This window comes from Dermacentor andersoni, chromosome 8 (assembly GCF_023375885.2).
Source record: "Dermacentor andersoni chromosome 8, qqDerAnde1_hic_scaffold, whole genome shotgun sequence".
In the NCBI taxonomy this organism is placed as follows: Eukaryota; Metazoa; Arthropoda; class Arachnida; order Ixodida; family Ixodidae; genus Dermacentor; species Dermacentor andersoni.
In genome coordinates, this window is record NC_092821.1 from 101,260,958 (window position 1) to 101,282,670 (window position 21,713).

The window sequence follows — 21,713 nt, forward strand, 5'->3', positions numbered from 1 at the left end:
CTCACCGGCCTACTATCCCACGCTCCTTGGCAAGAAACATATGCAGGCCATGCTTTTGCAATCGGTGCGCCAGATCCTGGTCCCCGATTCACGCTTGTCCGTTTTTCGCTTTCTGATCATTATTGATGCTCCTTACTGTTTTCCTGCCTGCGCTTCTTAATGCTATTTTTATTATTCTGGCTCGCCTTGACCTTTCTCATCTTTTTCATATTGCTTTTACATGTATGTTACCTGTCATTTACACTGATAACCCGACTATCGCTGGGCCTACCACATGCCAAATTGCTCTAAGTGCATGCGTCCTCCTCACTGTCTCCATTTGCCTTTCCCCCTTGTTACAATTTCTTCACTCTTGCTTGATCTCTTCGGTTCTCTTTTTCTTTCTCTCAACCACAACGCCGTCCAACGACTTTTTTCTTTGTGCTAACGTGTCAGCCTTATACGCAGTGTGGAGTCACCGGTATGGACTTCGCTTCCCGTTGTCTGCCGCCTTCCCGTGTCTTCGCATTCTGGCTGATTCTGTTGCGTCATGGCCAGACAAGATAGTGCACTAAGCTGTGTGCACCGTACTGTGCCTTTCCCCTTGGAGCTGATTACTCTTCCTCTTAGATATATGTGCCGCAACGCGATGACAGCGGATCACCGCCGTTCTTTACATGCAACCTTTAACAAGCTAGTGCAGCTTGTTACTTGGTACCCTTTGACTGTTTACTAACTTAACCTATCCTTTATATCCCTGTAAACTTCCTTGCCATTCTCCACAGGTTTAGGCTCCAAATATGTTTTTATTTAGTCGTACGAGCATCGAGTGACCCTCTTGTTTCTTGCGCAGCATTTCTGGTTCACCTGCTGATAGGACCGGGAACGAAATTAAAGTAAATAAGAAAAGCTGAAAAATGGTAGAATACAATACGGGATGTGTTTCATTTTAGATATTACATCAGAGCATAAGTTTAGTTACAAGTGCAGTTACTGAAGTGTCTGGAATAATCAGAATTGTTTAGAAATCACTGATTATCCCAAACCAAAGCAGATAATTGTACACTTTAGAGACCCGCCACGTGAGCACGACTTTGCCGGAATTCCAGGAAACCCGGAAGTAGAGGGCTTTGTGCTCATTGTATCGGCCTTTGGTCGGGCCTTGTGACACGTCCAACGCGCTACTTTTTCCTGTAGCCCACTCGTCTATCACCAAGAGTTCGCTTGCGGCACTATTTGACTTTTGAAGTGCGACGCAAATAAGCACGTGGCTCTGAGAACAGCATTTGCTTCTGATGTTTTTCCCCCCTTCTCCTTTCCTCTCTCTTCATATTTTTCTCCCCACACCCCTTTCCCCGTAAAAGTGCTGCTGTGGTGTCCTCCTGTGAGAGACAGTTACGACACTGCACTTATCTCTTCCATTCTCTGTGAAGTCCCTTCACACACACAACAAAGAAGATATCGTGCGTAGAACATACCAACCCACTTCGCAAACAAAGATTTAGTACAATACGGCAACATTTATGCTCAGGAAGACTACTTTAGGCAGAATTGAACTGCTGTCAGATTCGCCAAATGTAAAGCGAAATATTCCGTGTTATCCTTTCGAGGTACCAGCCGCCATTGTACATAGCTTACTCCCATGCGCTATACGGAAGACAACACATAATGCTATCTGTACTCAACAGATAAGATGAAGGACGTGTAACAATATTTACACTAGCAAAGACATATTTGAACTTTGTGTATTAAGTGCGCTAGGCTCAATCTGAAAAAAATGAATGCACTTACTGTTTTTCTTCATTTACGTGATTGTATTTAGGTTCAGCACTATTGCATTATGTCAATACCATGCTTACGCTGTTCTTCAGAGCTATCGCATCGAACGGGATTGCAGCGTACATGTCTAAGATGCAAAAGTGACCATGGTAATCGTCTTAATAACATGTTTATTCGCCAAGTACCTTTTGGATATGTATAACAGGAAAATAGTTACTTGAATATTTGCACATACACAAACATTGCATAGCTTACTAGATATATTGCACGCCTAAATGCGTGCTTTTTGTTCGGATGAATGCTGTTGCACGGATGGCCGTAGCTTCGTCAACCTGGGACAGAGCAGGTTTTTCTAATGTCACCTTTTGTCGCTGCATGTTGATTTAATGGAAAATAATAAAGATTGAACGAACGATTCATTTATTGACTGATTCACTTATTTGCCTGTCTAAACGATCAGTGGTCAACCACTGTGGCGACTGCCTGAAAATTATTTCGTGCACGTGCCCTCGAGCTTTCTATGTCACCAACACATTCTCTTTGACTGGTTCGAGGAGAGTTGACATTACGTAAAACTACTTTTATGGCAATGTGGCTCTGCGAGAAAATATTAATATTTGCTTTCGTTCAACTTTTTGCGGTTCGTGTAACAAATACAATGAGAGATATGTCAAATCATGCTTTTACCTTCGTTTATTTTTCACAATGATTTATTTGATGCCCTAAACATGCTTGTCGTTCACCTACACGCAAGCCACAGACAAAGGTGTCAAATGCAGAGCTAAGCGAGCTAAGTTGCTACAATATCTCAGACTGCCGGCAATAGAGTAAGTTGACTATGGTATGTTGAAATGCTTGACAAAAATTAGCAAATTTATATTTTAATTTGGCGCCCAAAAGGACATTATATGTCGTAATACAAAAAAATTGGGTGATGGAATGTTTTCAGTTTTGGACAACGCATGCTAACTAAGCAGCTCGTGGCTCTTGTTTTATTCTTTGCCACCTAACGACAGCTACGATAATCTGTTGCACGGTAATTCTGCACTAGTTGACATTTCATGTAGTAATTTTGGCCACGCTGAAACAAGTTTCCGGACATACTGAACCTAATTGACAACCTGGGCTCGTAGGACGTTGTCATCCGACAGTAAGCTTCGTGCGCTGCATGCCACATGCTAAATACCTCATTATTTTTTGAGGTCACTTATTCAGGTAGCATTCAGCACAAGTATATAAATTTGTTTAGGTGGGCATATTCAATAGAACAAATTGTACTGGGCCGAAAGTAGGAGTGGAGGGAGGTAAGCATGCTGAAACGTGATCAAGCGCATGAGAGGGGGCGGGGGGTACACGCACGGGCGCGCAGCTCTTTCTCTTATCTTAGTTGAGGTTAATACGGTTGAGAGTATCTGCAACCTGTACACCGTATAATGGAGGTAATAACCGGCGTCTGCCAAAGTTGGGCGAGAGAAGGTGGCTTGTGGGTTCATGTGGCGCTAGCTTGCATCATTTTTAATGTTGTAACTACTGCAATTAACACTTTCCGTGACGTGTTGAAGCGAAATGCCCCACGCAGCCTTCTCTCGACGCTGCCGGCGCTCTTCATGAGGCCGTGTTGTGACGTCGAGTGAGATCTTTTCAAGTTTGCCTGTTTATGCATTAAAGCATATTTCTTATGTTAATTAGTAATAACTGTTATTATAGCTAAGACGTGGGCATAAACAACGCAATAGTCAGCCTATAATCTACATCTCACATCGGTTCTCAATTGCTAGGAAAACGTTATATGTAAGTGAAGAATTTTCGAATGCTATCGGACTGACAAAAATACACTTGTCTGAATAAAACCAATGCCTAACTATATATGAAGAAACACATTGCACTCGGAGGTAAATAACAATATCAAATATTGAAGTGCCTATCTTTGGCGCCCCTACCGACGGCGAGCGCCGGCGTCGGCGTAACTGATCAAACGAGCAGAGCCGAAATATTAAAGAGCAAGGCGAAATGCAGCGGTGGATGAGAGACCCGAAGAGAAAAGCGGAACAGCAGGGCGCAGTGGAACCATGAGGCGTTAAGCGGGGACGAGAGTATGGCGAAAGGGTGAGAGGAAAAGCGTAGTTCAGTGACGATGTCTACGAGATGGAGCCAGAGTAGGACACGTAGTGTGGGAGATCCGTTTCCGGCAGCTGCTGTGAATCGCACCCACGCGCTGGCTCTCACAATCGCGAGAATATCGAGGCTGTCGCGCACCACTTCGCCCTATTTGCAACGTGCAGCACGGGATAGACTCTGCGCGCCAGCCTATATATATATATATATATATATATATATATATATATATATATATATATATATATATATATATATATATATATATATATATATATATATATATATATATATATATCGAAATGAACACACCTATAAAGCGGCGCTCAAATTCACCTCAGGGAGTATCGTAATCGTCGGTGAATGTTTTCTTTCCAGATTCCAGGTACACGGGCGTACGTTTGCTTCACCATTTCGACTCGACCGCATTTCTTCGTCTTCGAACGGCGTCGTGAGCCATGTCTGCGTCTTCAAGCTCTGCTTATGCAGTCGGACGTTTCCAGGCTTATAGTATACAAGAGAGCAATATTTTATTCCAAAAGTAAAGCAACAAAAAAGTAAAGTTATTATATTTACCGCTGCCAGAACCTGTGTTCAAGTACTTTCAGTTGCCTTTTATTCGTGTGACCCGCGTTAGAAGGAAGTCTGTCTGTGAGATCCCGCTGGAATATAAATGCAAAAAATAAAAGATGTTTTACAATTGCTAGTATGTTCAGGCAAAGGATCGAGGAAGAATGGTCACTTTTGCTTGTTTATTTCAGAAATATGCGCGTCATAAGGAACGTGTGATCCCTTTTTTAGGTTATGTCTCGTCAGCTCTCGCCTGGCGCCCTGTTTACTTAATGTGGCAATTACTGTAGGTTGAACGCGTTATTTCGCAAGCGAATGCCTGGAAAACAAAAGAGATGCCGTTTGGAAGAGTAGCCTAGGGGATTGTAAATATTTAGTTAGCGATGTCAGACCTTGACTTGTCTGGAATCATGAACAATAGGGTCTTGAAGTGAATAACACGCTTAGTACACTGCGATCGATTCTGGCAGGAAAATGGCAAGCACACATGTGATTGCCCACCCAATCTACAACTCTGTAGATTGGTGTGCAATTTTTCTATTTTGTTTGTTTTGTGTTTTTTCTTCTCAGCGTTGTTTCTATGCCGTGCCGCGGTGCGTGCTCTGAGCCGAGTGCGAGGAACTGGCTCGACAAGGTCTCGCCAGTCGAGCTTCTGTACAAAGTCGACTGCCATCTGAGAGAAAGAAAGCGAATAAATACAAAGAAAAAACACCAGTGACGACTCCTTGTATTGTTACGGCGTGGCATGGGACATTCAAAAGACTGACTAACCAGCGCCAGGCGATGCTGATGAAGATATTGACGATGTCGATGACCTGAAACCATGGCGCACACCCAAATAAAGTGGATTGTCCTAGAACCGAGTGACGCGGGTAAAATGCATTGCTTGAATAGACATTGAAAATCTCGGCCAATAAACGAAGCGAAGACGAGCGCTACCGTGAATGTTGTGTGTCCGCTGGTGAGCGCCGTGATTTGCAGCAACAACTGACGTTGTTTGTACGATAACGGCAACATTCAAATTTTGAGAACCACTCACTGATCAGAAACATTGGTCCTTGCGGTGTGTGCGTGAACTTTACAATTACTGTGACAAGTGTATTTTCAACATTCTTTGTACAAGCTTTGTTTGAGCACGACTCTAAATTAAGAAGAGATAAGTAGCCGGCGTCTTTTAACGTGCACTATCATCTCTTTCAACACATATATGAATGAATAGCTGCAAACAATGAGTGTCACTGAACAGCAAGACACAAATATAATAATTTTATATTTGTTACAAGGAAGAAAGATAGACCTATCAAAATGAGACAGAAAAGGAAATAACTAAGAAAACAGCGCTGTGATATCAAGCTTCCGCGGCCATTGAGCGCAATCTGTTCATAATTGCCACTGCACGGGTGACGCGATGCTCGTTACATCATTTTAGGCGTTCGTTTAGTCCAATAAAACGACCGATAAAACTGTGAATCTTCGTATATCTGCCTAATACTTTGCTATTGCTGTCATTACATCAGCTATTGGGATAGACAGCGATATTTTTTTCAGAAGCAACGAACAAACTAAAGTGCTTAGGTTTGTTCCCCCTTCTGCCGCTTCTCCTTAGGTTACGGTCTTTTCAGCAATACGAACGGCGACAGCCTAAGTGTGAGCTGGGACATTCTCGGACGAAACCGTATACTTAAAATATAGTGGTTTTAGTCACGGAATAAATTACGAGTACGCATTCCATCTGCGCCAACTATCAAAACTGCCTCAAAAGCTATATCAAAACCACAGGTACCTTCAAAAACGATGAGTGCGGCCGACTACCTTGAGCTGTGAACGGGGATGAAGCTTAATAATTATGAGGCAGCATCAAGAATTCATAATGCACGCCCAAAAAGTTGTTGGCTAGTCAGGAGCAATACTGTAGCTCTGTTGATTTACGCCACCACAGCTGCGCTTCTGTGCCTTAGTGCGTCACAGATACACGAAGTCGTAGTCATAGAATATGTTTTGTGAAAGATGTGACCGCTAATAGTCTGAACGCGATGCGAAAACAAAGGCTGCCGTTATCAAGGGAAGGTGCTAGCGAACATAACCTTAACTCTCTAGCGAAATGAAAGATTAACAAATGATAAATGGGGCTGGCCGTCTCTATTAGTATTTGAGCTGTCCTCAAGCAGGTGTAGACGCCCTAAGACGTACAATGCCCGTTTCAAAGCAATCGCACTCATATAGGCGTGAGTAATCCTGGTGAGAAATTTTATGTGACCACGACCACTCCTCAACGCCAATATCCCCTGGATTCCTAGTTTGGAAATGCCGACGCCATGCTTAAAAGTAAATAGTCGGCATTTCCCAAGCCCAGTGCCGCGTTCATAAGCGACTCCGTGTGTTGTGTTTAAAAAATGTTCTGACAGCTTTTGTGTAATTGGGCAATTTTCTCTGGTGTATGTGTCTATTTCTGCTTGTGCAGTTTCTTTCATATTATGGTCAGACACGCCCAAAAACACAAATTGTTAAAAAGCATCGAGGGCAAATTTGCATATGTTTAACCTCTTGCTAAAGCTAGCTGGGGTACCCCCCTTATGCAGTATTGCTCTCTGCAAAGCGCTAACACCAATTAATGTAAAGTAATTGCAAACACACGCATGAATTTCCGCGTATGATCATTGTTACAAGACTCGTACGTGCGCCCAAATGCTACCGGAATATGGGCGTCTTGCGCTGGAGTTTGAGGTATAGTAGCGGCGCCTGGTGGCGGCGCAGGAAACGGCATCTGGGTCGTACCAGCTTGTGTCGTATTGAGCCCTGGCTGTGGCGAAGCACGTTTCTAGGCCAAGTTTTGCGTCGATTCGCACTTTTTTCTGCCCTGTTGCGAGTGCGAAAAGGCTCGTCACTTCTCACAGACCACGGCGACTACGCTGCGAGCTGGTCGCAGCCTATAGTTTAACGAAAACGGACTCTCCGTGTGCCGTGGGACGTAATGCTGGAAGCAGAAGGAATCGGCAACGCCGATCCGGAGGGACCTAGCTCAGCATCGAAAAAGCGTCAACGTCGATACTGCTGCGTCGTGGTCTCCCATGAACAAGAAGGCCTGAATACCAGCATCCGATTCTATCGTTTCCCTTCAAGGCCTCACGAAGCGGAGCGTCGGGCACGCTGTATAACTGCAGTTCGTCGCGCTGGGTAAGCGAAACTTCGCAACTTTGCGCCATGCTGACTGCTTCACCTGTCTTGAAGCTTGCTTGATTGTAGATCTGCGTTCTAAAATTCGGTCTTTTGCACCTACAGTCCCGACGGCAGACCGTAGCAGCAGGCATGGCTGGTGATTCACGATTCGAAACCCGGCCACAGCGACAATTACCAATTCGACCGGTGCGAAGTGGTGAAGTGCCCAGGTGTGTGCAAATGACCACAAATGGCGGGGTTGATTCAGTGATAATTCACTACCCCACTACGAGCAGCACAGGTTAGAGAGTTAAACGTGCTCATACTTGACCTCAAGCCAGCATGCTGAGGCAGCGTAGTAAGATAGTATTGATTACAGCGGATCGATTTTCGAGCGTTGTCATTAAAAGCTACATCAAGCGAGCAGCGCACGAGCTCGCGCTGCACGATTCGCAAGTACGTGCGAGCTCATATGCATTACATCAGTTATTACCAGTTACTAAAAGGGACAGATGGCCGCTACTACAACGCAGGCCTAACTACTTCTTTAGCGGCATGCAGTCAACAAAGATTGCAGGTGACCCGCCGTTTCGCGGCATGTCGAAAGACCCCTGCCGTCGCGGCGCGTACCGTCGTGTGCTCGAGCAGTTCCGTACACATGATGTCTGCTTATCGCTGCTGTGGATTAATTTATAGCAAGCATTTCATCGCGTTTGTGCGCCTGAATCTAGCAGCGTGCAAACCTTACCTGAAGTTCCACTTCGTACGCGACTCGCTTCACTTGCGATTGACACCGCGCTAAAACTTCGCCGCTTAATTTTTGAACGGCATACACGTATTCGGCACTGCATAATTTCTTGCCTTTACGCAGCGTGCCACTCCTGAAAAAATCTTCGGCGCCCGATATTCGCTGCAGGCCGTGATACAACACAACCGAAAGTGGCGGGTCCATATTGTAAACGTGCTTTCCGAAGCAGACGACCGAGCTTTGGACGACCCATTTTAGGACAGAGGGCGCTTTTTAGCACCTTTTTCGCAGCGCCCCCTGGGCAATGCAAGAGCCCCATAGGGCGTGAAAACATATATTTAAATATACAATCTGATCTTGTAACTTTTGATAGAAGGCTATATCTCTTACAATTTGTGCGTCTCTTCCTAATGCGTACACTTCGCGTATACAGATAAATATTGTTACATGAAGCTCTGCGAGTACAAGCTCTCATTCAGACAGTGTGTATAGTTTTGGTGACAAAAATATGACAAAAAGATGCCGAAATCTGCCCGTTTCGTACATAACAGTGCAGCCACTGTATTATTTTGGGTGAAACCTTCATAAAACTTCTAACCGGGAGCACTTTCCGTATTCTAACGGTAGTTCTTGCCGTGTCTTTTTTTTTTTTTTTTGAAAATGACGTAATTTCCATATTTCTACGTCTAATTCCTCCGCTGTAGCTGCCAATATATTTTTCATTACTGACATTTAATTAGGTAATTGTAATCAATATTCTAAATCGAGACGTACTCTCCTGGTTATCAAGGTGTCAGTTAATTAGGGGAAAGTGAGACAATCACCGAATCGTAGCAATTGCTACGAAGGAAACCAATGCGGGTTCCTCGAATGAAAACTCCCGGACCAGGACGAATTTTCCTTCAACTGTGAGGCTTTTCTATCGAGGAACCCGCATGGGTTTCCTTTGTAACAATTGCTACGAACCGGTGGATTTCTCATTTTCTCTTTATTAATTCCTTCTCTCCACCTTGCGAGTTTCCGCAGAACTATTACGTCAAACTGTTGCCTTTGCTTCGAGTTGTTGACAAATTCGACTTCGCCCTGCGATCTGCTAGCCGCCTGGTTAGCTCAGATGGTGGAGCGGCTGCCCCGGAAAAGCGGTGGTCCCGGTTTCGAGCCTCGGATCAGGACAAATCTTTCTTCAACTGCGACGCTTTCCTTTCGAGGAACCTGCATGGGTTTCCTTTGTAGCAATTAATACGAGTGGATGGTTGTCTCATTTTCCCTTAATTACTCCTCTTTTATGGTAATTAACATGATGAGTGACACCAGGTGGATAAATAGCTCGTTATAAATTGTCAGCAACCAAGACATCTTTAAATGGTCATGAAAAAAACTCAGAGCCATTTTACTCTGTGAAGGTGGATGACAAGCTGAGCTTTCATTTAATTATCAAAGCACGTCATGTAGATGAGAGGCATTGTCTTCAATATGTTCTCCTAAAGTACGTCTATCTGGGTTTAATTGCAGTGACACTGCCAGTAAAAAATGTCAAGCGGTATATTTTTGAGTGAGCCTGACTCAGCTGATTCTCGCACATTTTCGTTATTGTTATAAGAGGTCGTATCAAGTCCACAATCCAATATGAGACGGCTGACAAAAATGTCAAGCTTGATATTTTATTTTACTGATGCCAAATGTATATTAGCTGCTGGGTAGCTACCTTTATGCGTCTTTGTGAACTGCTCTGGCGGCCAACATCAGCAAATGTGAGTGTATCTTGCTGTCTGTTCTCTAGTATGGGAAGGCGTGTCGAAATGGGGAATGAAACCCAACAAAAGCCGCGAAAGAGAAGCAATTATCTCTATCGCTTTATCGTCCGCTCCCCGTAGTTAAAGAAATATTTTGAGGGAAGAATTCAATCGAAGTACCACTCGTGCTAATTGCTGCTAGTATCCGATTTTTGTAGATATGCCTTGCCTAGGCTGCACAGCATGTTTAGTAATATCCTGATTGGCTTACAATTTCACTCTATAACATCCCGTATATTGCATCCTATTGATTTTGTAATTATTTGATTGGTTAGGAAAGATAAAACGCTGTAAACAATTAGTTATAATGCCTTACTACTTGCGTCGTACGCTATGGCAATATTAGACAGTAATAACACCCGTCCCTATTTACACGAGAAAATACGAAATTATGGTCAAATACCAGATGTCTTTATTGTGAAAAACAGTTTTTCAAAGCGAACTATGACTACATCCATGCGGTTTCTGTAGGTAAATCTGCGTAATTAGGAGAATATAAGCAGGAATAAATTTTTTTTAAAGGTAAATACGCTAAATACCTCAATTATACACACCTGCTCATCTAAAGTTTATCTGCTTTTAGGCTTCGTGAGCAATGCGTCTTGGCACATGCTTTCCTTCTAGGAAAGAGTCATTAGGCACAGCATCGAGGTAGCTAATAATGCCGTGTGCCGGTACTAATCATGCCAGCCAGTCATGATTTTACGATAAGGATATTTGCTGCGCGTTTGTTTTACGACCGTCGGAAACAATAAAATTACGTTACTCAATAGAAAATAAGAATTTTTCATGTATCTAGAATCAGAAAGGCCTCGGGTATATAACTGGCGCAATTATCATCAGCACAAATAGGGTTCTTACAGATCAGTTCTTCTGTAATTGACATTTTCTTATGGACTTCAGTTTCCTTATGCAATTGAAAAATTAAACTCACTCATTGCAAAAACCATACATTATATTGGGCAGTTCATGCTTGTATTTCAAGCTTCTCGACGTAGATACTGAATGCATAACAAAACTCACAAGTGCGCGCTTTCGTAATATTCTCTCCAGTAGTATCCGAAATGGAGAAAAGCATAATTCGCCGAAGCGCTGCGCTTTGCTATGTATTATAAATTAGGAATGAGCTTCTTCTAAATAATTTTATAACATCAGGTATTGAATGGAAAACCGCAAGTACAATAAACCCTGCTATTTCCATGAAGAAGTTGTCCTGTGCCGTTAGTAAATAATTGTAGGGGCGATTCGGCCACACATTCCAACGTACGTTGTTTCAACGATACTGCAATTGTGAAAATGGGAATATTAAGAAGTATGTCACCCTTTTTAAAGCTCTGAGATGAAATTCGCTGCACAGCATGTTTAGTAATATGCTGATTGGCTTACGATTTCACTCTATAACGTCCCGTATAATGTATCCTATTGAGTTTGAAATTATTTGATTGGTTAGGAAAGGTAAAACGCTGTAAATAAGTAGGTATAATGCCTTATTACTTGCGTTCTACGCTATGGCAATATTAGACAGTAGTTACTCCCCTCCCAATTTACACAAAAAATAGGAAATTTAAAGCGAGCTATGACTAGACCCATGCGGTTTCTGTAGTTAAATCTGCGTGACTAGGAGAATAAAAGGTGGAATAAAATTTTTTTAAGGTAAATACGCTAAATACCTCAATTATACTCATTAGAGGCTTAATTGCTTACTGTGGGGCATATGTTCGAATCGGGAAATTGAAGCCCAGGTACTCTGTAGTCATGTCTGCGTAGCAGAAACCTCAAGACTAGCGCCACTTTTAACAGAAACGTCTTGACGTATTGGCAATAAGTAAATGCCTCCTCATTGAAGTTAAGGTCGCCTGCAACTGTTAGCGGCACGTACGCTTTCTGGAAACTGTTAACTGAACTGCCACTATATTTTGTAACACATGTGATGGCAGGTTGGGGCCTATATATAACTTTCAAAAGAAAGTGTTCCCTATAACAAGAACAAGGTGCAGTGTATGAGCTCCAGATAAACAAGAACGGTTCTTCTTGCAGCTTGAAGTGTGGAAGTGCATAATGGTACATGAGCAGTGTGGAGCCAACGATGTAAATGAATTTCGAAATGTGCATACTCGTGGATGATAAAGCACTCTAAAATTATGATCGATTCATGCCTCCCAGTTTTACGTTTGGTGTGGGTGATCGAAAGTCTGCGACAAATTCAAGAACACACAATCGCATACGCTTTCTGGTTTCAATGCCATAGAGTATGGCAGCCCACTTGCTATAAACATTCGCAGTGACCATTGACAAGAACATAACAAAGTGAAATAAATTTTACCACAAAGTGGCAACTTTTTGAAGATTGTAATGCAATATTGCATTACGATGTTGGAAGTTGCACTTAACATGCCGCTATGCCGAGTACCTAGAAGGGCGTACAAACACAAACCGCTTATTTTGAAATATATTTCCTAGGGTTCACGGCTTTGAAGCCATTTCATGTATCTGGAACAGACGTCCATGCTTGCGGTTCTACTGCCGTCTTCATGAAGCTGTGCATAACTTTGGATGCCAAAGCGTACAAATCTATATCTTATCTTGTATCTTGAAATACCCCGTTAAGCAAGTTGAACATGATAGATATGCCACTCTCATTCGTTAGTTCAACATATAGTGTTTTTTACAGAAAACATTTAAACCCTTACAAAATCAACTCAATCCTGTCGCCGCGGATAAATTATGTATCTAGACGTGCATCACTTCTACAAAAATAGTGTGGGGGATCCTTACAACTTTCCCAGAATGTAAAGGCGAAAGCCTAGTTGCTCGTTCTCTTGATGTTCTGCTGAACTTTGCGGCTTGTCTAACACGTGCGGCAGCGGCCACTCTTTCCACAAATTCTGCCTTCCCAGAACGACGGCTGTTACGATGAGTGGCATTTAGAGCTGCTTTAGACTCTTCCGCCGTAGCGTATTTTGTCGATTTTGCACGCCCGTGACTAGAGCCTGGTGCGTCGTCACTCATAGAGATGTGGAATGAAGCGCTGAACCAATGCGGCTACGTACACAAGGCAGGCGAGCGCGCTGCGAGCGTGCTGCCGCCATTTCCAAAACGTTCTACGAGCGCTGCCTTTGACATTTCCCTCCTCCTCCCCAGCGCCGCTGTTGCGATTTCTCTGGGCGATTTCCCGAGCCCCCAATGACATTTTCCTTCTCCTCCCCTTGAGCTACGCCACGCAAAAGAGGCGTGGCGTAGCTCAAGGGGAGGAGTTCCGTGCAGCGAAGAAGAAGTTCCGTGCAGCGTGCCGCGAAGCTAGGAGCGGCGTACCTGTGCTCAAAAGGAGACGCGGAAGACTGAGTGAGCGAGGACGGCGATAACAATTTGATTAGTTCCGGAAACCCTGCCGCTTCTTGGATAACTTCGGGGTTAGAAATGTCCTGGCATGCTGCGACATGCTTCCAAGCGCACTTTTCTCTGGGCGTCAGCCATGTATGTAGTACCTGCGCTTGTGCTGCGACTGCGGTTGTGTGTCCGGCAAGTCTTCATTGCCGCGGGATGTGGATTACGTTGATGCCAGGATATGCCTGATAATTGCTGCGTGCCCAATTGCTGGAGGAATTACAAATGGGGACCAACATATCATGCGTTCATGTTTCAGCAAGATCTATGACAGAATATTGGGTGCCAATGATAAGGCGAAGAAAAGAAAAGCTGGAATTCTGCGGAATAAGGCAGCTGTTTCTTTGTAAATAGTTGCGCGAATGTTTCTTATCTCCATTGCTAAACTCATGTGAGGTATTGTAAATATATGGAGTGCGGTACTGTATGTAATAATGCCTCGAAAGCAAATTCTTAGTTTAGAGCCCAATCTTGACTGGAATAAATAGATGTGTCCCGAATGTGAAAAAGGTAAAACCAGTGAAGTTGTCATGAGATATGTGTCATGGTGCAGTGATAACATTTTGTTGAAGAACTTTTGCGGTTACATGAACGACAGACTCTTTGCCGCCGACGATAAACCAAGGCAACGAAGCTACTCTGAAGAAGGCAGCACTGTGACTTTAAGATATAAGCCATGCTCCCTGTCATCATTCACCCGAAATTCGTTGTCAATCCTCAGGCTGGACCATCTAATTTTTTTATGGACGGGCTTTTTATAATGCAGCGCGTAAATAGATATGCAAAAATGAAATATTCTTGCAACGCCCTCTGTTCTCTGCGGGCCATTTGCTCAACTACGAATAAAAAACAATACCTGGGCTCTGGTTAACGTTGCGCATAAAGGTGCGATCCCTTCATGCAACCCGTAGCTCCGAGCACGCCGCCGGCCTCTTCTACATGACGTCACTCGCCGAGCGCTCAGGCCTTCTCTTGTCTAGGTGGTGTTGCGCCGCCGCTGACATTTCCCCCAACTGTTCGATTGCGCTCCATTGCTCTTTCTCCAAACCCTTCTCCTGCACTGTTGTTTTCCTCTCCCGGCATGCTCCGTTTTTCAGTACCTCATAAGGCGACCTTCAAACATAGAGATCTAACGCTTTCTTCTTAAAATTACACAGTAATTTTTACTGCTGAAAGTATGTAGAATAACTGACCGCGCGCTGGTATGCTGTTAAGCAACCGGGCCTGGTCAGCGGGGCAAGTAGCACCGGTCGTGCGGGCAGTCCCCTGCTCTATAATGTGGGGAGACAACGCAATAACACACACATAAAGAGGAATTGTTCATCTTCGTCTTTGTTTGCGTTGTTTGCTCACATTATGAAATCAAGCTAACTAGTCCCACTCTCAGTGACAGTGACAAGAACTTTATTAGAGTGTCCTGAGGAACTCGATTGGGGGGAACCGAAGGCTCCCCGATCACCACCAATGTAGTGGTGGCTCCGCCTAGACGGGACAGGGAGGTGGTGACTCTCCGCGACGTCGCGGGCCCTCTGGACGGCCTGTAGTTGGTTTGTGAAATCCCAGCTCTTCAGCAAGGCGTCCCACTTGGACTTGTTAAAAAAGTCAGAGCCCGCGTTGTACGGGCACAGCCAGAGCATGTGGTCGAAGGAGCAGCACGCGTGACCGCTTTTGGAGCACGATTGCGGGAAGTTTGGGTCTATCCAACTAAGCGCTCTCGGGGGTGAGGTAGGATATCGTCTGCAAAAGCCTGAAAGTAACAGCCTAAGCCCTCTTCCGTTTCGGGCTGGGGGGGGAAGGGAATTTCCTCCTGCTGTGTCTGTAGTGTGACGTAATTTCGTGAGAGGTCGTAAGATTATCTTTGAAGGGGCAATCCTGCGGGAGAGCCGGAGCGTTATCTCGGGCGCGGTTCGTTATTTCACACGCCAGGCACTTGGCCCTCTTGTTAATGTTGCAACCCGCTTGGTTACTGACATCGTTCACGTGCGCCGGGAACCACGCTTTAGTATGAGCACAAATGTCTTCAGGCGTAATAATACGAAACGATCTGTTGACGATGTCGGCTGCGTGTTTACAAACTAGAGCGGACGAGAAAGCCCTGACCGCCGTGCGCGAGTCGGAGAAAATGATCGCCGGGCGTTTTGCGGCTTGAAAAGCCAAGGTTATCGTCGTTTCCTTCGCCTCGTTCGCGTGTTTAGCGTAGGTTGATGCGGCGCTGACCTGTCTGCAAACCTGTCTTCGCTGCCATATTTGGCTCCATGTAAATATACTGAAAAATATCTATAGTGGCTCGACAGCCACCATAGTCCTGCATAAGGAAAGCAAGAAAATCCCAATAAAGAAAGGGCGTCAGGCATGGAGATACGACTACTCCAATGCTATTAACAGCGTGTTTACAGGAGGTATTCAGAGACCTGGATTGGGAAGAATTGGGGATAAGAGTTAATGGAGAATACCTTTATAACTTGTGATTTGCTGATGATATTGCCCCGCTTAGTAACTCAAGGGACCAATTGCAATGCATGCTCACTTACCTGGAGAGGCAAAGCAGAAGGGTGTGTTTAAAATTAATCTGCAGAAAACTAAAGTAATGTTTGAGAGTCTCGGAATAGAGCAGCAGTTTACAGTAGGTAGCCAGACACTGGAAGTGGTAAGGGAATACATCTACTTAGGACAGGTAGTGACCGCGTATCCGGATAATGAGACTGAAATAATCAGAAGAATAAGAATGGGCTGGGGTGCGTTAGGCAGGCATTATCAGATCATTGACATAAGCTTGCCATTATCCCTCAAAAAAATTTGACTATCAGGTGTGTCTTACCAGTACTCACGTACGGGGCAGAAACCCGGAGGCTTAAGAAAAGGGTTCTACCTAAATTGAGGACGACGCAACGGGCTATGGAAAGAAGAATGATGGGTGTGACGCTAAGGGATAAGAAAAGAGTAGGTTGGGTGAGGGAACAAACGCGAGGTAATGACATCTTAGTGTAAATCAAGAAAAAGAAGTGGGAATGGGCAGAACATGTAATGAGGAGGGAAGATAACCGATGGTCATGGATAACCGACGGCAAATGGGACCTTTCGGCGGTAAATCTAGAGAGGTGGTGAGAAGCCTCGGCAAAGTGCTCGTAGTATCAAGGATTTTCGAGTGTGTATCAGGAGATAGTGAGCCTCCTTCTTTACTTTGATTGTTGCAGTTTATGTGACTCGATGTAGAGGTTGCTTTTATAAACGAAATGCGCATAGAACAAAGCTTTGGAACAATTCTCCAGGAAGGGCCCTGTGGCAAACCTTCAATAGTTCTGTCCTTTCTTTTCAGAGAACGGTAGCGAGCCAAGCGGACGTTCACCATGAACCTGGTCATAGCAATATTTTTGTTCACGTGCAATATTTCATTTGTCTATCTATGTAAGTAACATTTTCTTTTGTGGAAGAGCCGTAGAGACACCGTGAAGCATGTGGCAATTGCGCAGTGTTGTAATGTTGGAGATTGAATTTCACGGCTTTTCACCCGTTCGCCGTCGGCGCGACGTCGTCGCAGGGGTATACAAGCCGGTTGGTCGCTGTGTACTCAAGCGAACCCGGCGAAGGAGTCAGAGTCGAGAGAATGAGATAGAAAAAATACATTTCTACACTGACAACGACACACAATTTAAACGAAACACAACAACCACAACACTAACACACATGCACTTAATCCAGAACAATAATGAAGACAAAAGAAATACAACGAACAGTTAACAGCAAATATGGAAATTAGCACTATGCAAAACACACCTAACGATCGTCCACTCAACACAGTTCAAAAGAAAATAGATGATGGCATACGCATGACCGGGCCGCAGCATCAAGTGCATAAAGCGTGGTGTCGACGGCAGAGCTGTCACGAAGAATGCTGGCAAGCCAATCTCATTGCGGTGGATGCGATTGCTGGGCTGGGTTTTCACAGAAATCTAGGTCTCACGTCTTCCCTCGAGCAGGATTAGCTAACATGAGGGAACTACCGTGAGATTCATTGAACACGTTGGCTTGTGGTCTCTAACGTCAACGAGTAACTCGCAATTCAGACGTGGCCAGGCACTCAGGCGATACTGGACGGCAATAGCTTCTTGATGCTTCTCAGCAAATTGAAGGCTCAGCTTCTAGGCTGCCTAGCTCGGTCTGGAACCAACGATAATGTAACTTCTCTTTTCCCTAGTTCTCTCTGTTGGAGACCGGCAGATATTGGTGACGATCCAATCAACTTCACCCACTTGTATCCCGGCTCCTCGTAAGGTCTTGGCCGTGCCCCTTTTAATTAGGGGCGAGTAAGTGGGTGATTCCCCCCTGCTTCCACCTATTTTGGAGTACTCGCAACCCTGCCTTCATAGTAAGGTTCTCAATGCACGCGCGGGGCAGATAATAAACAGGGATTCCTACAAAAAGCTTTCGGGGTATTACGGCCTCGCCGACGAGAAAAAGACAATAATCTCCAAAGCTTCCTTAACTTCTTTCGGTCGCTTGCCTTGGTGACCAGCAATAACCGTCGTGCTGGCCGGACCATATTTCCGCCACTTATGGCGCCCCTTGATCGGTGCTTCGCCGAATAGAATAATGCCGCACTATGACATTAATAATGAAAATAACTTGAAGCGACGGGTGCTCCTGAAGTACAGAATTCTATAACTAAATGAAAAGAAAGACGACTGCAGCAAGATACTGTGTTTCCTAAAGCAATAGTTTGCAAAGCAAGTAAACTTCAAATGGAACTGACAATCTCTCTGTGGATCTTTTCTATGAAAGGTCAAGATCTCTTTCCTTAGGTACGGTCAGTATATGCGTCTCCGCCTTAAACCCGAGAAACCTCCGCAACCGGCGAAGAGTTAGGTGGGAGCTTGGTTAAGGCAAGCGAAGGGTTAGTTGCGAATCAATTGTTATTTTTTTCTGAAACAACCAAAATAGCCAAACAAGTTGCAGAAAGGCATAACGAATAATTGCCTATACACCATTATATGAAGGAAGAGCACTGATGGTGGCCTTGTAGCTTATCTTACATTTGTTTTATTCATAATTTATTCGAAAGTTAATAACAACGTTAAGGAAAGACGTCATGGTAGGATGCACTTTGAAACCAAAATACATTTTGTGTTTGCGCGATATGAAACACCGCGTATTCCTGAACAAAGACCAGGGAATTAGTTGCGTAATCAAGACTTTTTCGCCAAGAAATATTTTATGAAAACGATGAGAGGGCCGACAACGAAACCCTTTTACGTCTCCGCATCATGTAGGTAAGGGTAGATAAAATTATTGAAAACTGCGGCGCCCAGCTCCTAAATGTATAGCGCGATTAGAAACACTCATGCAACACCAACAAACAAAATTATAAGCCAAACTGAACGTACAAAAATTATAGGGCTTTACGTGCCAAAACCACTTTATGATTATTAGGCACGCTTTGTGGAGGACTCCGGAAATTTCGGCCACCTGGGGTTCTTTAACGTGCACCTAAATCTAAGTACACGGGTGTTTTCGCATTTCGCCCCCATCGAAATGCGGCTGCTATCACCGGTATTCGATCCCGTGACCTCGTGCTCAGATGCCCAACACCATAGCCACTGAGCAACGACGGTGGGTCCAAATTGAATGTCTGAGTGTGCCTTACTTTACTGCAGCACTTTCCTTACACGTGGGTTTGTATGGCGTGTCTTTTTGTGATACAGTGAGATTTGTTTCTTGCTTAGCTTTCCTATCTAGTATCGAACTTTGAAGAGCGACACGAGAAGGTCCGCCAAAAACACAATGCTCTAAATCATTGTTGTTCTTTATGTAGTCGCTCGCCCTTCGCAACTCTGTAACAAGATTTTGTATGAATAATTGCGCAATTTCCGTTATCTCACGGTAAATTCTGGTCCCTAACCTACAACTTGAAGCCTGATGAAATAACCACATCAAATAAGAATTTCTAAAGCGTGCTCCTGGGGCAATCGGTATGCCTTGAGTCGTCATGGTTGCGTGTACTGGCAATGGGGCCCGAAATGACGCGCAGCTTCCACAGCCTGCCAGCCTTCAGTGCTGTGTAGTCAGCAGCGTTCATGGACAGCGAAGTAATGGCCTTTACTAAGAATGACTACACGCTACGTAACATTTAGCTTTCAAGTTCTGTTGTCGTGGAACGTTGGGTGTGAAAATTGTGGCACGAACGTTAAGTTATAGAAAGAAATATTGCAATGCACATTGGAGTCGAGTGTACTTGAAACATATAAAGAACTCACAATGGATGTTTTCTTTTTACAGCAGTGATAAGAACAAGGTCCTAAATTCTTCCTAAATTTTCTCAGCCCACTAATACCTGCAGGAACTACACGACACTCCCACGCGTCGACTTCACATCTTTCATAGACCTACACGAAATGCCGAAAAACAGGCCCTAATGACTGGTTCTCTTTATTGTAGTCCGGTTGTAACGAAACTTTTCCCATATAAAACAGTCCTGAAAAGCAACTTTTTCAACAGTTGTCCCACAGTCTGAGCAAGTTAAAATGCAAAGAATCGATTTTTTATATCATATTGCGCAGAATAGAAGTTAATGCTGTCGAGGGAATAGTTGCCGTTTCACGCAAAATTTACTGCCTAATAGTGGCTAAAAATGTTGCACAAGCACTTGTAAATACAGTAAAATATGATGGTGCTACTATAACTTTCTCCGAAAGCAAAGATAAGAAAAAATTCTCAGCCCACTGGTAAAATTACAATTATGGTAACTTCAACGATTACTCACGAAAAAGAATGCCGACAGTTGGTCCTGAAATACTTAAGAGTAGAAGCTTATCCCATTCTCTAAGGAACATCTAAGTGTGGTAAGCACCAATGCAGAAAGCAAACATAGGAACTCATGTAGTGTAGCTTATAAAGAGTGTTATATATACATAGAAAAGTTATTGAAGTAAAAAAATGACGAAAATAGCTCACCGAGAAGCGCCGTAAGCACATACGAGGAATATAAGAAATTACAGCTGAAACCATCTTCTCAATGGCTGTCGACGTCAACGTGGTTAGTGTTCAAGCAATATAACGATATACCATATTGCTAAAGACACTTTTATGCACATTCTGTAGGACGCTATTCTAATAGTTATATTGCTTGGGCGAAACAGGTTGTTTACGGGGAAGCTTTCATATGTTTTATGTGTTTATAGTTTTATGTTTGGTCAGCTGGATGCTGTTGCGAAGTCGGGAGTCCGAGCGGCTACGAAGGTACCATGGCTGGGGCTGTGCCAGGTGCCGGATGAAACAAAGATTCAAAGCGATGTAAAAAAACAGGGTTTTATTTACATACTTATGTGTCGAGCATTTACAAGTACGTCTCCATGATTCTCAGAGCACACTACATTCTAAAGTCTTTGCAAGTCCGAACACACCCTTTTAAACACTCCAGCTCATTTTTTAAGCATTTCTTTTCCCCCTTTGTTGTTTTTTTTCTCGGCCGATTGAAACAGTCGCAAAATCTGTAAGACCCCACCCTTGGGGTTGGGCCGCCTCTCCTGACTCCGCCTCCGGTGTCCGAGCTTCGACTCATCCTCGATGCAATGATGATGCAACTTCATGAGAAACCCAGCTCGACACCTTTCACATGAAGTCGTCAGCCTATGCTCTTAGCAGCACCTTTTGCCACATATTTGCAGCACCTAGTAGGTTGTCCAGGACTGATGACCCCCTTAGTTTGGGGTCCCAGAACTCGGTTCGTTCATCAGCTCCGGGCCGTTTACCAGACAGACTCGATACATAATCGCCTGTTGATTACCTTGACGTAAGGCATGTTTAGTCCCCAATTATTTGGCGTCGAAATAACGATGATACATGAATGGCATTCCTCAGCTGCACGTCTGCCGGTGCAGTATGGTTTGTCCCGGGGGACCGCCAGGCACACCAGTGCCCTTTTGCCGTTTTGCCATGCCGGTGATTTACTGGTGGCGTAGGCGAGTCAGGCCAATGTTTGATTTTAGTTCTGTCCTCTACGAGAATGTGTGACATTGTCTTAAATAAATGGATAAATAAAAAACTGGAATTTCGAAAAAAAATTGGATGTATCAGATTACAGCCTTGTATAACTAAGCCTTGTCCTTGAGCTGGTCTACTCAAACAGGCGGACATTACTTGTAAGATAAATTAAATGAATAATCGGTTTTAAGAAAAAAATACCTAAATACTCC

The 21,713-nt window shown here is 44.1% G+C and overlaps 1 protein-coding gene across 2 annotated transcripts in view; it reads left to right on the forward strand.

Moving 5' to 3' along the window:
• The first annotated feature begins 10,064 nt into the window (after nt 1-10,064).
• Nucleotides 10,065-21,713, forward strand: part of LOC129384356 (uncharacterized) — a 121,823-nt gene continuing 110,174 nt past the window's right edge. For both annotated transcript variants that reach the window (XM_055069738.1, XM_055069739.1), the window contains exons 1-2: nt 10,065-10,098; nt 16,841-16,929. In XM_055069738.1, the coding sequence (XP_054925713.1) occupies nt 16,872-16,929 (58 nt within the window). In that variant the 5' untranslated portion in view covers nt 10,065-10,098; nt 16,841-16,871. The remainder of the gene's footprint in view (nt 10,099-16,840; nt 16,930-21,713) is intronic.